Source organism: Melampsora larici-populina (genome assembly GCF_000204055.1).
Source record: "Melampsora larici-populina 98AG31 unplaced genomic scaffold MELLAscaffold_57, whole genome shotgun sequence".
Lineage (NCBI taxonomy): Eukaryota > Fungi > Basidiomycota > Pucciniomycetes > Pucciniales > Melampsoraceae > Melampsora > Melampsora laricis-populina.
In genome coordinates this window covers 362035-377750 of record NW_006768821.1, presented here as the reverse complement: position 1 = coordinate 377750, position 15716 = coordinate 362035, and the positions used below count along the sequence as shown (strand labels likewise).

The following is a 15716-nucleotide window of genomic DNA, read 5'->3' as shown; positions in this document are numbered from 1 at the left end:
AAACAGGAAAACAGATAATTGTCCAGATATAAAATAAAATATGCTAAACCAACATCACATAAAACCCAACTTAAGTGAACTGATGAAAGTCTGTGATTAAAAATTCATAAAGAATGTAAAAAAATATCAATACTTTTTAAACCCTTCATCGATTTTTCTACCAAGTGTACCTTGCAAAACTAAATCATTTAAACTTTTCAAAGGTTTTAAAATTTCTTGGTTGATTTGTTCTTCATCAGTTTCACGCCAACCATCTAAGATTTGTTGGATGGTATCAAGTCCAACATAATCTGATAATTCGAATGGTCCCATTGGATAACCTGCTCCTAATTTCATAGCTGTATCTATCTCTTTGATTGTGGCTTCTCTTCTTTCATTCATTCTCATTGCTTCTAATAAATAGGGTAATCAAGGTCTATCCACAATGAATCTAAGAACACCAACTAAAGAGTTAGTCTATCTTTGTTTTTTTTAAGAGTGTTTTTTTCTTGAAGTCTGTTTTGACACTTACCCTGGTGTGTATAAACACTTCACAGGTGCTTTTCCCATCCTTTTACATAGTGCCATGATTGAATCGATTGTGGCTTGATCAGTGTGATCAGGTCTATTGATTTCAACTAATTTCATCCTTGGAACTGGACTTTAGAAATACAACGTCTGAATATGGTGGTTATAAGACTCATGACAAACTTCATATCTAGATGTTCCATCCCACCAAGGTCTGGTATATAAAACCTTTTGATATTTCACTTCATTGAATTCCTTGAGACTCACAAGAAACATAAATCAATGGAATTTGTAGAATCACGTGCAGGTGAGGGTGTGTGATACATATTGATCTATTGTTCCCATTTGCATCCACATCAAAAGCAAGTTCAAGAAAAGAAATCAAACTTGTTTCTCAGAATCATGTCTCGCGTTTTCTCAACAGTCCAAGGATTTGAACATGGTAAACTCATCTATTGGGTGCTAAAGACCGTTGTGTACATTTGTGTGGATCTTATAGATAGCTTGGGGAAAGGATATATGGTAAATTGATACTTGAGAACACAGTAGAACAAACAAACAATCTAGCTTCTGCCTTCTGATCACTAGACAACAAGATGATTGTTTTCAAAAGATAATTGATCACTGGATGTCACAAAAAACCACAAAGTCCTTTGACGTGCACTTTCACACCACACATGTAGTGGTAAAGAATTTAAGGCCAAGGAGGGGGTCCACACAAGCATGTGCCAGTAGAATTGTCACACCAGTGACATTTTTTCTCCATAGCGTTGAGTATGGTGTCATCAATGGGTTTGGCTAACTCATCTTGAACTGACATGATTTCTTTTTCGTTCTTGATGTTATTGATCATGGCACCAAAAGATTGATTAACTGATACAAAGATCACCAAGATGGTGGTGATGATGCTGAGATTCATGATGAAATTTCTAATTGGGTGATCAAGTTTTAGTTTATAATGTAAAGACTAGGTGATAAAGATTATCTCAAAACTCACCAGGATGTTAATTCAATGGAATTTGAAAAATTGTGGGTGTGGGTTGTATCAACTTCAGTGCAATAGTATTTAAACCTATCAAAAGGGTAAAGAAAGGTACCAACAAAATATGAACTCAGTTTGTTTAGAAACGATATCTCTACAATTGGCTGATGAAAAGTGGCGGAAAACATACCCTGAGTAGGTTAGAAAAAGCACTTGTTAAGATGATTGGATGACGAACAAATCATTATCAAAGTAGACCGCTTTTTATATCCATTGATGACCGCCTGAGTCGATGTGCGTCTGGCTCTTTCCGTTCATCAGGTCTTGGAACATGATGCTCCGTTTGCTTGCATCGCTTTTTGCAGATTCAGATCATGAAAGTAGATGTGCGTCTGACTTTTCCCGGTCATCAGCTTCTGGAACACGATGCTCTGTTTGATCGTATCGCAGATTCGAATCATGAGAGTCGAACTCTTTCCGTTCATCAGGTTCTGGAACACGATTCTCAGTCTGCTGAGTGCTCGTATCGCCTTCTGCAGATTTGGATCATGAGAGTCGATGTGCGTTCGGCTCTTCCCGTTCATCAGGTCCTGGAACACGTTGCTCCGTTTGCTCGCATCGCCTTTTGCAGATTTGGATCGTGAAAGTCGATGTGCTCCCGGCTCTTGCCGGTCATCAGGTCCTGGAACACGATGCTCCGTTTTCTCCTATCGCTTTTTGAGATTTGAATCATGAAAGTAGATGTGCGTCCGGCTCTTGCCGGTCATCAGTTTCTGGAACACGATTATTCGTTTGCTGAGAGCTCATATCGCCTTCTGCAGATTCGAACCATGAGAGTCGATGTGCGTTCGGCTCTTGCCGGTCATCAGGTCCTGGAACACGATGCTCCGTTCTCTCCTATCGCTTTTTGAGATTTGAATCATGAAAGTAGATGTGCGTCCGACTCTTCCCGTTCATCAGGTCCTGGAACACGATACGTCAATTTGCTCGCATCGCCTTCCACAAATTACGAATCATGACCGCCTTCAGTGTATGAACATGACCAAGTTTCGAATCGTAGAGAGACGAGGACCTTACATGATGAATTCCTTTGACTTTTTCGTTCGCGTTTGCTTGACGTAAAGTTTGGATTCTTGTGGATCAAGTTTCGGATTATGAAGATGATCGAGAACTTTAATTCGTAAAAGAACAGGTTTCCAATCGGTTTGTAAATCTGGAATCATCCGAATGGTAAAGACTGAATGATGAAGTGACATACAAAGTGTTCTTAAGCTTAACTAAGCACCTCTCGCGCGGCTGCGTCCGCGCCTCCACAAAGTGTTTCCATACTGTACAATCTCATCCGGAATCGATTTGAAACCACTCAAACGCAGTCCCACTACTGCCCGACTGGTTACTAATTTGGTTAGCTTAACACAAGCCCTCTCTGCGCGGCCACGAAGGTAAAGTTGCGTTTGTCTGTGAGGAAAGTGGGAAAAATCAAAAAACTACATAAGAGGACTTAACCGGTGGAGTCTCCGTGCCAGGAATCCACGATTAGTCGCAAGCCCCTCTGCGAGGCGCGCGGACGTGGCCGCGCAGAGAGGGCTTGTGTTAAGCTAACTAATTTGGGTTTACAAATCTTTTGAAGTGAATGCAATGATTTTGATTAGAATGAAAACCTTTTCGATTAACCTTAAAATTTCTTCAAGGATTCTGATCTCGCATTTTTTCTTTTGATTTCTCATCTTCGAGAAAACGTCTCATATGAAAGCTTCTTTGACCCAAGATCTTACATACATAGATCATTGACATCCGATACAATCCTGCAGCAATGTGAAAAGATTTGTACATACACAGTTCTGTTACTGCTTATCATAAAGAATGCTTCCAATGACTACTTCTCATCTCGATCCGTAACGAGGTCTTCTCTGAGTGCTGATACTCCAGGATCTGAAATTAGTTTTTTTTAGTGATCTTGACTTATTGTCACAGCTATGGAATGAATGTTTTTCGATATGACTTACATACGATCGAAAGAAACAAACCATAGATGAGAGTTGTAGGAATCGATCGGTTTCTGGAAATCCGGTGAAAGCCTAATAGTAATAGTAACAGGTAATAGTAAGAGAAAGAGTAATCCATGATGAGTGAGTGATTATGGGTGATGGATAGGATTTCCTCACTCATACTGTGTAGACACTCAAGATGAAAAAGATTTTAAAACACTTGGAATCGGATAAATAATCTTTACTGTGCTCACTTACCACTCCAATCCACAGCTTCAATTTATTTCAAACCGATCTCAAAGCTTTCTCTTTCTCACTCTCACAGCAATGTTCTCCTTCATCCTCTTTAGCTTATATCTTTTAATCGATTCCTGTCTCGAGATTTAGATTGATGTTAATAAACTGAGTCTTAACACAGTAATGCTCATCAATCTAACATGTGAAAATGAAGAAAAAAGAATCAACTTTGAAAGGTGAACAGGAAATGTTAGTATGTACATGCTGGTTTTAAACTTCAAGAGTTCTTCTTCTTCAAATTCGAAGTCTAGTTTGTTTCATTTATCTAATGAGCACAGGATCAAGTTTCATGAATCTTAACTTGGAATGCATCTTCTTTCACTATAAAAGGGAGACTTCTATCGAGTTGAGGTTGAACATACCTATCTATCCTTCACATTCATATTGAGATCAACTCCTGTTTAGAATTCATTGCTATACAAAACTATCGTGATCTAATTTTGAAGCCTGATCAAAACATTTTAAACATCTGATCTACAAAAAAAGAATCCTTATCCTTTAATACTTTTAAAAATGTCTTCCGCTTCTAACGATTTCAAAAATAACTTACCATTATTTAATACTCCTCCAATCGGTTCAGTTGATTTAAATCCCATTAATTTAATTGATTTTCATATAAAACATAACTCGAATTATCCATTTGGAATTCTTTCAAATCCAAATCATAATAAAAATAAACATGGTTTCCAAAATGAAATGATCACTTGGAATGAAATTGGTGATGCGATTCTTAAAGTTAATCAAGATTTAATAGGAATCGATGGTGATGGAGATCAAGAGAATGTGGTTGGGATTTTAGCTTCTAGTGATCCATTGGTTTATTTTACAATGTTATTGGCTATTATGAGATCAGGTTGTGTAGTAAGTCAAAGAAACATCACCCTTTCCTATAAAACTTCATCACAAACCAACAAAAACTCACTGATATATTTTTCTTTGGTTTAATACTATAGCCTTTTGCAATTTCTCCTAGAAATTCTGTCACTGCTATTGTTCATCTAATCAAGTCTACTAATTGTAAAACATTATATGTACAATTTAATCCGAATCAAGACCCTACAAACCTCTCACCAAACGAAAGATTCCATCATGATCAACTTCAAGAAGTTTTAAACTCTTTACCTTCTTCTTCTTCAAATCTTAAACTAAAACAGTTTCCAACCGCATTCCAACTTTTTCCTCGTTTATTGACCCATGAACCCTACATACCCAACCCAAACCTTTCCACCGATTTCTCATTCTTACCTACTCCAACCAAACCAAAACCAAGTTATGCAACTCTGATGATCTTACATTCATCAGGCACGACTTCTTTTCCCAAACCAATTTACCTAACCCAACCCAGTTTTCAATCCTGGATAAACGCAAGTCAATCGACCAAGTTCATTTGGAAATCTCAAATCTTAGCTTCAATGGTCTTACCTGCCTTTCATGCTATGGGAATCCATTTTGGTTTGATTACTGTTTTGGCTGATGGAGCTATTTCGGGTTTCTTTGGTCCTGAAATCGATTCACATGGTGAGTATTTGGTCAAAAGTCCTAATTCTTGGAACGTTTTGCTTGCTATGAAGAACTTGGGCTGTACGGTTGGTGCTTTTAGTCCTATGATGTTAGCTGTACGTCTTTTTCTTTATTTTGGGAAAAACTTTAGATGAGATTAAATAAAGGGGAATGATTGTTGATGGGTTTTGGGGTTTTGGATTGGTTAGGAATTTTCGAATGATCAATCTAGTGTTGAATTTCTTAAAACTCTTGAAAGAGTGGGATTCGGTGGTGGTCCATTGACTGTTGAAATCGGTAATAAATTGGTCAATGAAGGAGTTCAATTATCTGCCATGTATGGATCGTACGTTACAGATTTCTTTAAAATTTTCATACAATCAAACCTTTTTCTTAAAATGAATTCAGACTAAAGATTTTTGATTTGGTTGAGTTTATAGAACTGAAGTGGGAATAATTGCTACTTTGTTTCCTGAACATCCGTTTGGAGATCATTGGGAATACTTTGAAATTTCAAATCAACTTACCTATAAACTAATCCCACATGATGATTTATACGAATTAGTAATCTTAGTTAAGTCTTATGCTCCTTTCACTTCAAACTTTTTTATTTATGATCCTCAAGTTTTCCTAATCAAACTTGTTTCTTTTTATATATATATATAGTCTTCTGAATTTCATAGATGTTCTTTAGATCATGTTGATAAGAATCTTGATCATCAAGTTTATCATACAAATGATTTATTATCAAAACATCCGTTTCTTGAATTGTATAGAATCGTAGGTAGATTAGATGATCAAATCATCTTATCAAACTCGGAAAAAACTAATCCGTAAGTCTTCCAAAAAAAGTTATTCATTCAAGAATTCTTACTTAAAAGACATCTTTTCGTTTTCTCTTTACTTTTGCTTACTTGTTGATTTTTTTGGGGGGCTTTAACTCTAGGGGACCTTTGGAAGCGATCTTGGGCTTTCATCCAGCTATTAAAGGTTCACTTTTCTTTGGTAGAGGTAAACCTCAGAACGGCGTGATTATCGAACCTGAAGATGGGTATTTAATCAATCCAAAAAACCCTCAAGAAGTCAAGAATTATATCGATTTAATTTGGTAAGAACTTCTTCTTTTCACCTATTTCACACACAGAAGATTTAGATCATAACTGATTTTCTTTTTTTTTGTTGGGGTTTGGTTTGGATGAATAGGTCTTCAATAGAAGAAGTCAATAGATTCGCTCCAAGTCATAGTCGTCTAATCAAAGAATTAATCCTAATAACAGATCCAAGACATCAACCATTACCGAAAACGAACAAAGGACAAGTTTCACGTGTGAAAACACTCGAGATGTTTTCCCAACAAATCGAAGAGATTTATCATCAACTTTTAAATGGTTCTTTGGAGAAGAGCATTGGTGAGGATGAGAATGGGGTGGTTGGGTTTGAAAACCTTTTGGAATGGGTTACTGAGGGGGTGAGAGAAGTGTTGGGTTGGGAAGTAGAAGTTGATCAAGATTTGTTTGGTCAGGGATGTGATAGGTAAGTAAATAATCGGGTTTTTCATCATGCCACACGATTTCTCAAAAAAAAAATAAACTTTAAACTGATAATGATTTTTTTGGGGGGTTTTTGTAGTCTTAGTGCCATTCAAATCAAATTAAAATTAAATCCAATCTTTTTCTTAAACCGATCAGAAAAAAAATTCTTGGTTCCTCAAAACTTGGTGTACCGTTATCCTTCAATCTTTAAACTTTCTAAATACCTCTTTGAAAGTTTATTTGATTTGAATCGGTTTGTTAGTCATCATCAAAACCCTTTGAAGATGAAAATTATTGAAGAACCTTGTGAAGCTTTGGTTTTGATGATTCGTAAGTATTCACCTTTATGAAGAAAAGTTGGGGTAAGGATCGGAGATTTGAAGGAAGTTGGGGGTGAAGAGTGGGTTGGATTTGTTGGGTTGATGAAAAAATTGGGGTTGAGAAATAAAGGAATATAAAGGAAAGAATGAATGGTGATTTTCTTTGTATTCTTTATCATGGTCTTAAATTATTTTTCTTATAATTTATCAATTTTACTTAAGTTTGATTCTTACTATAATTTTTGATCACTTGATAAATCATTTCTTTTTTTTTATTGTTAGTCAAATGAAGTTCAATATAAATTTTGTAAACTGGTTTTTAATTTTTTCTTTTTCTTTTATCAAACCAATTTGTTTGAAAGTTATGAATGACAATAAGTTTTAAAGTGATGGATATGTACTAAGAAATCCAACAAATCATATACACATCCATCTCTACTATAATTGGGTCAACTAGCCATCTTGGTTTGTTCACTTTTCTTTTTTGATTTTATTCTCACAGTCCTGCTACCACATCCTACAACTAATTGTAGGTACATGCTAGGGTGGGCGGAGGGTGATGTTTCTTTGTTGGTATGGTTCTCTAAATGCTTATTAAACAAGCTCTTAACTACTCCTACTGGATCAAGTATGAGATGCTTGAAAGATTTTATGTAGCTAGGAAGATTGAGCAGAAAGATAATAGTCAAAAAAATTAGCAGCGCAAGGAAGAAAGTCTGTGAAGCCTTCTCTTGGAGGAGGGGTAGAAAGGTAGTCTTACTATTAGTAAGTCATTAACCAAGATGTTACCTTTTCTACAACTCATGCCTGCTATCCGGCACCAAGTTATTTTATCATCATATTTACCTAAACGTCTTCTCCCCCTCAAATGGCTCACTTGATCTATCCTATGTCTAACCACAAGACTTGAGCAGCTTGGATTCTTATGACATGGACACGGTTTATAGCATCATTCTTCAACTAATTTCTTTGTGACCCTGAATAACTTTTTTGGATGAGACTACAAAGTAAACAACACTTTGGCAGCACAGCCAAGCTCTTAACAGTCACACTCCTACTTCCAGCATTTGTGAGCAGCGGTGAGAATCTGCGCGCCCAATCACAGTGCATTGGTTGCCACTTTAGTATTTAGTACGGTGGGGAATTGCTGCACATTTTGCTGCCCTCCCTGAAGCAAACCAGAGTGCTGCTGATCCAGTGTTAGTAGTAAAACAATAAAAAGTCTTCTTTTGGATTTTTTGGAAAGGTTTTAAGCATGGAATTGATATACATAAATGCAGTACAATACCGCAGGCAAAAGTGTGACAGATGCTGTAGATGTGAGATACAATCATTCTGGAACATTGAAGCATTTTTTTGTATTTTTATTGACTGCAGATCTGTCACCTTTCATGTCTCAGATGGAGTATATTTATCAATGAATCTTATGATGGAAGACTGTGCATGTATCAAGGATATGGAGGATTGAGAACATAGTTTCACAAGTCTTCTTTTGACAACATAAAGTCAACTGGATTCCACAAACCGATTTTGAAATTCCCTCCACATCCTCCATACTCTTCACAACATCAACTATAACAAGAAATGACTGGTTTACCAATAAAGGTATTTGTAATACTTGGTTTCCAAGCTTTGACTGATTTGTGTTTCTTTGGGGTACACACCTCAGCCTCACCAACTTGCAGCATAAGTGAACCAGAGCATTTGTTTGAAAAAGGTGAATATAATACATAAACCAGTTTCAATGTGCTTCATTTCAATCATGATAATATACTTATTGGCCTTATCTCATTGCTTCTCTGCACAAAGTCTACTCTGACATCTGGGGTGTACCTCCTGGTGATGTTGCTAGCAAGCCTACAAAATGTCTTGGCGATTACTTGGAATTGGACCTGGAACAAAGGCAGAACTCTGTCCCTTTCCTCCCTCTCCCTGGTACAGGCATGGATGGTGAGCATTTTCTTTGAAGCATGTCAATCAATTAGGATATCCTCAAATTCATGTGATTGGCACAAAGCTCCGCCTGGATTAAAAGTGTTCCACCGCATCAACAAGATTTTGCAGTCAGGAATCCAAGAATGGACTAATATCCTCAAGGAAGTGTTCATGATGGAATCCCAATTTAAGGAACACCGCTTTTGGCAGTTCATTGGGGATCTTTTGCCTTATATGCCAACACCAGCGGTTCAGGTCACATTGATGCAAATGGAGACTGAGAAGCGGAAGTTTGGCCTTTTTGGAGATGAATTAGGGTTTTTTCAACGTCAGAACCTAGAGGATATGATAGTCAAAGGCAAACATGTCATGAAAGAGCATATTGAACAGCTTCAACAGGATAAGTCAGTGACTCTATTGCTCATGATGTAAAAGTAGATTTGACTTGATAGCTCCTTGAATTACTTTTGCAGGGTGACTGAAAGTGACAGGATCATCAACACATTCACAGACCATGAACAAGAAAAGCTGGGAAGATTCAAGATCAACCTTGCAAAACAATGGTCCCCATTGGAGACTATTGAGCTTTGGCAACACTGGGTTTTGTGTGAGTTTTGCTGATCATCTTTGTCAAAGTTTGAAGAACTTACAGAAACAAGCCCACATTTCTGATTCAAGACTTGAGCACATACTCAAATGTGAACAATCATGTCAAGGGAATGCGGGAGACTCAAGTGATCCTAGAGGGCTGGGTCAAGGCAGAGACCAGAAATATATTCAAAATGGCATCTCATCAACTGGGTGATCCTTTTGAAGACCTGGTAACTAAACGTATCCTTTCACTAAAAGAGAATTTGATCAATGATATCAACAGTTCAAACAACAGGTGGGTCAAAGTCACCTCCCTACAGTGTGTGCACAAATGATTGATATATTTTTATCTTACAGTGACACTTACGAATTTGTGGAATTGCAAAGCACCTTGCGTACTGGTCTGATACTTACTGATAGTTTTAGATTTACTCCAGTTTCATATAGGACAGTTATGTCATTTTGGGTACAACGTGAGTTAATTCTCAGTGTTGTACTAGTATCCTTTCGGGGTTTATCTATCCTGAGCATGGTCTATTGCAAACAGATTTGAGATTTTATTTGGGGATAAAGCATTCAATAGATCCAGGATTACATCACCATCCCTTAGAAAGACTTATACTATTAAACAGCAAACATTTGGAGAATATGATTCATCAATTTCAAAAATCGCCAACTCTTCAAAATTCCCAGAATGATCTCTTGACTAGATTTCTTGAATTCTTTCTTGATCAGCCACAAGGCATTCGTCTTGGAAAATTTGCTCTGCATGGTTTGGAGCGCATAAAGATCCTCAAGGGTCTCCAGAATTGAGCCACCACCTAGTGTTGAAGATCTGCCACCATCCAAGCATCAAAGGCTCTGAGCAAATTCAAATCATGTCATCTTTGCCTTCCATGATCATACCATCCAAGTTGGAGAAATTCAAGCCACTAGCATGAAAATCAAAACATCTGATGTCCTCTACTTTATTTCAACTCCATTCTCTTTCCATTTGGTCCAAAACATGTCACTCATTTTCATCATAGGTTCTGAACCGGTTTTCCTAATGCACCTTATTTTCCTTTTTGGTTTTCAATCAAGCACATTTTGATGAGTACACAGTGAATCAAAAGTTTATTTGAATATCCCTTTTTCTGTCTCTCAAATCTACACTGCTCTTTTCCTGAGTTGTATTGTATCTTTTTTTGCGTGAAGATCCATACCAATAATTACCATAATAACTTCTCCTAATTGAACCAACTGAGTGACATAAAAGGTATACATGTGGTAAGTGGGCAATGGGTTGTAGTCATTGGTTTAGATAGACTGTAATTTACATTTAACTTTCATGCCTGGATCTGGAAAGTCTTCACTCTTCTGAGAACCATTCCTGAGGCTTTCTGAAGCTCGGCCCAGCTCAAAATACAATAGAAGGATGTGCCAAAGCTTGCAAAGATCCCTCAGTCCATTAAAAGTGGCAGGGTCTGGTTGATGAGTCTAGAGGATTCAAGATCCCTGGTTCACAGCTTTGGACTTCTACGTATTGTGGATTTGATATCTACATACAAGATGGTACTGATGACCATCTTGACTTAACATATTTTACACAAACATAATCCCACCCTTGTATTAGTGGAAAAACAATGTCTAAACTAGTGCTCTTAAGTTGAGTCTAATCCAAGAGATCCAGAAAACCAGCAAAGGTCTACAGACCTTACAAGGAGCTTATGAAACATTCACTTGATTACATTTGTACATGCATCTGTGCAGAAATGAATCAAATAGATTATGGAAGTTTGGAAGTGATTCTTAACATCACTCCAACTTCTAGGAATCAAAACGCTACCCGTCTCGCTATCCCTTTCAAGTAGAATTGAAGTAGTTTCATGTTTTTGTAAGTTATTGCCATCTCGTTTAGTAAATAAAGATGAACCAGTAGATGTCTCTTCTGGTGCTTGCATCATCAATTCTCCAAAGGATTTTTCTGTGTGAGCACCAACCAAGGCCTGACTTGATGTGGTGTTGCATAGGTCAAAAGTTGTGTACAGATGTAAGGATGTTTGCTTAATGGGAGAAATAGATCAACTTAGAGACTACCTTGGTGGTTGAAATTCCATCAAAGGTCCGGAGTAGGATCTGGCATTTGCATTCCCTAACTCTACACTGACATGGTGGAACTTGAAGGTATGTAATTCATTTTCTGACCTTTCATTCATCAAGGCTGATATTCATCCTCTTCTATGAAGATTCATTGCAATTGATATTCAATTCTCTCCTCAATGACAAAAGGCTATCTTCCTTGTGCTGGTTTGTTGGTTGCACTCAAAAGGATATATTTGACTGCAGCTGATGATTGTGCTGCAAGTTGAAGAATACTGGTTTCAATTACTATTGAAAGGTCAGTATCTACTTTCATCTGGATTTGTGAGGGAGTCTCTCTTTTCACAAAGTTTATGAATTTAATGGAGGCACATAGGATGCCCAAGTACGGTGGCTATGTGAAGGCACACTATATGTCACTTCAGGGATCACCTGTTTCTTGTTTCTGTGACTTGTTTTTTATGCTTATCTTTTTAATTTTTTTGTTTTTTCCCTCATTAAACTACGTCTTATTTCTAGTCATACTTTCATTACATCTTTTTTACCTTGAATTGTCTTATACTACATAGTCCATGTTCCTGATAAGCCTTTTTAATGTTGATTTTTTTTTAGAAATTCTAAGGTTTAATCTAATAAACATTCATTCCTTCACTTACCAAATGTTGTGCTAATTTTCAAGACTTTCTGTTGGATAATTATCTGACAGTGAGGCTAACAAGCTAAGGGTGAAAATCCAAATGTGTTATCTCTCTCTAGAAGCGCTCTGATATATCTCACTTTCTAGAGATCTTCAGGCATCTTTTTGCAAAGAGAGAATTCAATAAAAGATAGGGAATAAGTCCCTTCAAAAACCAACTGCAGGGAGTGCAAGCTCAAAGAGCTGAGTCACTGTCTGAAGGGGCTCAAAAATTCAAACAATTCAGAGGAATTTTCTTTGAGTGAGAAGATGTACAGATGAGATTCTTGAAAGCTTTTATCTGGGAAGATTAAGCAGAAATATAATAGTATGCAAAATCAATAGCAGAAGGAAGAAAGTCTGTAAAGCCTTCTCTTGGAGGAGGGGAAGAAAGGTAGTCTTGGCAAGTAATTAACTAAGAATCTACCTTTCTACAACTCATGCCTGGTATCAGGCACCAATTTCTGTCACCATCAGATTTACCTAAGCATCTTCTCCCCCTCAAATGACTTAATTAATCTATCCCATGTAGCACAAGACTTGAGCATCTCAGGTTCTTGTGACATGGATGTGGGTTATGCCTCAGGCCTTGTCAGAACCCAAGCACCATTCCTTAATTACATACTTTGTAACCCTGAATAACTTTTTGGCTGTGACTACAAAGTAAAAGTCGCTTCGGCAGTGCAAACAAGTTTTTAAGATTTACACCCTCACTTTCAGCATTTGTGAGCAGCAGTAAAAATCTGCGCGCCCAATCACAGTGCAGTGGTTGCTGGTTTGCTGTGCATGACTAGGATTTAGTAGAGCGGGGAATCACTGTGCATTGCGCTGCCCCCCTGATGCAACTGAGGGTGCTGCTGATCCAGTGTTGGTAGTAAAAAATTCAGATGTCATTTTCTGTTTCATTGAAAATGTTTTCATCATGTGATTGATATACATCAATGCAGTACAATACCACAGGGAAAACTGTGCCAAATGTTGCATAGGGTGTTTTATTCTGGAACATTGAAGCATTTGTTGTATTTTTATTCACTTCAGACATGTCACCTGGGATATCTCAAACAGAGTATATTGATCAATGAAACCTTTGATGGAATACTGTGCATTTATCAAGGATATGAAAGATACAGAACATAGTTTCACAATTCTTCTTTTGAGAACATAAAGTCAACTGGTTTCCACACACCCATTTTGAAATTCCCACCACATCCTCCATACTACTCACATCATCAATTATAACGAGAAATGAACAGTTTACCAATAAAAATAGTCATAATACTTGGTCTCCAAGGTTTGACTGACTTGTGTTTCTTTGGGACACACACCTTAGCCTCACCAACTTCCAGCATAATTGAACCAGAGCATTTGTTTGAAAAAGGTGAATATACTACATAAACCATTTTTAATGTGCTTCATTTCAATCATGATAATATACTTATTGGCCTTATCTCATTGCTTCTCTGCACAAAGTCTACTCTGACATCTGGGGTGTACCTCCTAGTGCTGTTGCTAGCAAGCCTGTGAAATGTCTTGGCGATTACTTAGGGATGGACCTAAAAGAAAGGCAGAACTCTATCCCTTTCTTTGCTCTCCCTGGTCCAGGCATGGATGGTGAGCATCTTCTTTGAAGCATGTCAATAAATTTAGGATATCCTAACATTCATGTGATTGGCACAAAGCTCCACCTGGGTTAGAAGTGTTTCACCATATCAACAAGATGTTGCAGTCAGGAATCCAAGAATGGACCAATATCCTCAAGGAAGTGTTCATGATGGAATCCCAATTTAAGGAACACAGCTTTTGGCAGTTCATTGGGGATCTTTTGTCCTATATGCCAACACCAGCAGTTCAGGTCACATTGATGCAATTTCACGCTGAGACTCAGAAGTTTTACCTTCATGAGAATGATTTAGGGTTATTTCAACTCCAAAACCTAAACCAAATGATACTTAAAGCCAAAAATGTCATGAAAGAGCATATTGAACAGCTTCAACAGGATAAGTCAGTGACTCCATTGCTCATGATGTAAAAGTAGACTTGACTTGATAGCTCCTTGAATTACTTTTACAGGGTGACTGAAAGTGACAGGATCATAAACACATTCACAGACAATGAACAAGAAAAGCTGGGACAATTTAAGATCGACCTTGCAAAACAATGGTCCCCAGTGGAGAGTATTGAGCTTCGGCAACACTGGGTCTTGCGTGAGTTTTGCTGATCCTCGTTGTTGAAGTTTGAAGAACTCACAGAAACAAACCCTCCTTTTAAGACTTGAGCACATACTCATATGTGAACAGTCATGTCAAGGGAATGCTGGAGACTCAAGTGATCCTTGAGAGCTGGGTAAAGGCGGATACCCGAAATATATTCAAAATGGCATCTCATCAACTGGGTGATCCTTTTGAAGATCTGGTAACTAAACGTATCCTTTCACTAAAAGAGAATTTGATCAATGATATCAACAGTTCAAACAACAGGTGGGTCAAAGTCACCTCCCTACAGTGTGTGCACAAATGATTGATATGTTTTCATTTTACAGTGACACTGACAGCTTTGTGGCAGCGCAAAGCACCTTGCGTAATGGTCTGATACTCACCGGTAATGATAGATTCACTCCAGCTGCATATAGGACAGTTATGTCATTTTGGGTAAAACGTGAGTTGATCCATAGTTTTGTACCAGTATCCTTTCGGGTTTGTTCTATCCTGATCGTGGTGTATTGCAAGCAGATTTGAGATTTTATTTGGGGATAAAGCATTCAATAGATCCGGGATTACATGACCATCCCTTAGAAAGACTTATACTATTAAACAGCAAACATATGGAGCTCATGATTCATCAATTTCAAAAATCGCCAACTCTTCAAAATTCCCATAATGATCTCTTGACTAGATTTCTCGAATTCTTTCTTGATCAGCCACAAGACATTCGTCTTGGAAAATTTGCTCTGCGTGGTTTGGATAACATAAATTTCCTCAAGACTTTCCGGAAACGAGGTCGAGATGCCGCCTAGTTTTAAGGACCTGTCGCTGTCTAAGCATCAAAGGCTCCGGGCAAATCCAAATAATTTCATCTGGTCCCTCCGTGAGCATACTATTCAAGTTGAAGGAATCAAAGCCACTAACAAGTAACGCGAAATATTTGATGCCCTCCATTTTATTGCAACTCAATTCTCTTTCAAATCGGTCCAAAACTTGTCGCTCGTTTTCATTATTGTTTCTCGACCAATCTTCTTGATACACCTTATTGTCTATTTTGATTTCCAGTCAAGCACAATTTGATGATGAGTAGACTGAAAAGTGAACC

General features: G+C 37.6%; 5 protein-coding genes across 5 annotated transcripts; 3 read left to right on the top strand and 2 right to left on the bottom strand.

Annotated features, from left to right (window-relative positions):
* Positions 1 to 126: 126 nt before the first annotated feature.
* MELLADRAFT_111766 (uncharacterized protein) lies at positions 127 to 627 on the bottom strand (the record flags this gene model as incomplete). Its single annotated transcript, XM_007416111.1, has 2 exons — positions 127 to 382; positions 512 to 627. The coding sequence occupies 2 exons, from the start codon at positions 625 to 627 to the stop codon at positions 127 to 129; spliced, it is 372 nt and encodes a 123-aa protein (XP_007416173.1).
* Positions 628 to 1201: 574 nt separating this feature from the next.
* On the bottom strand, positions 1202 to 1426 carry MELLADRAFT_124510 (uncharacterized protein; the record flags this gene model as incomplete). Its single annotated transcript, XM_007416110.1, has 1 exon — positions 1202 to 1426. The coding sequence occupies one exon, from the start codon at positions 1424 to 1426 to the stop codon at positions 1202 to 1204; it is 225 nt and encodes a 74-aa protein (XP_007416172.1).
* Positions 1427 to 4287: 2861 nt separating this feature from the next.
* Positions 4288 to 7156, top strand: MELLADRAFT_93195 (uncharacterized protein; the record flags this gene model as incomplete). The annotated part of the gene is made up of 8 exons (XM_007416150.1): positions 4288 to 4635; positions 4728 to 5390; positions 5484 to 5620; positions 5715 to 5847; positions 5941 to 6107; positions 6221 to 6382; positions 6478 to 6807; positions 6904 to 7156. 8 exons carry the CDS (start codon positions 4288 to 4290, stop codon positions 7154 to 7156), a joined length of 2193 nt encoding a protein of 730 aa, XP_007416212.1.
* A 1834-nt stretch (positions 7157 to 8990) lies between these two features.
* MELLADRAFT_67752 (uncharacterized protein) lies at positions 8991 to 10465 on the top strand (the record flags this gene model as incomplete). The annotated part of the gene is made up of 6 exons (XM_007416151.1): positions 8991 to 9076; positions 9112 to 9465; positions 9535 to 9668; positions 9740 to 9947; positions 10010 to 10125; positions 10200 to 10465. 6 exons carry the CDS (start codon positions 8991 to 8993, stop codon positions 10463 to 10465), a joined length of 1164 nt encoding a protein of 387 aa, XP_007416213.1.
* A 3368-nt stretch (positions 10466 to 13833) lies between these two features.
* Positions 13834 to 15423, top strand: MELLADRAFT_111763 (uncharacterized protein; the record flags this gene model as incomplete). The annotated part of the gene is made up of 7 exons (XM_007416152.1): positions 13834 to 13879; positions 13956 to 14021; positions 14090 to 14411; positions 14481 to 14614; positions 14680 to 14887; positions 14950 to 15065; positions 15176 to 15423. 7 exons carry the CDS (start codon positions 13834 to 13836, stop codon positions 15421 to 15423), a joined length of 1140 nt encoding a protein of 379 aa, XP_007416214.1.
* Positions 15424 to 15716: the final 293 nt, after the last annotated feature.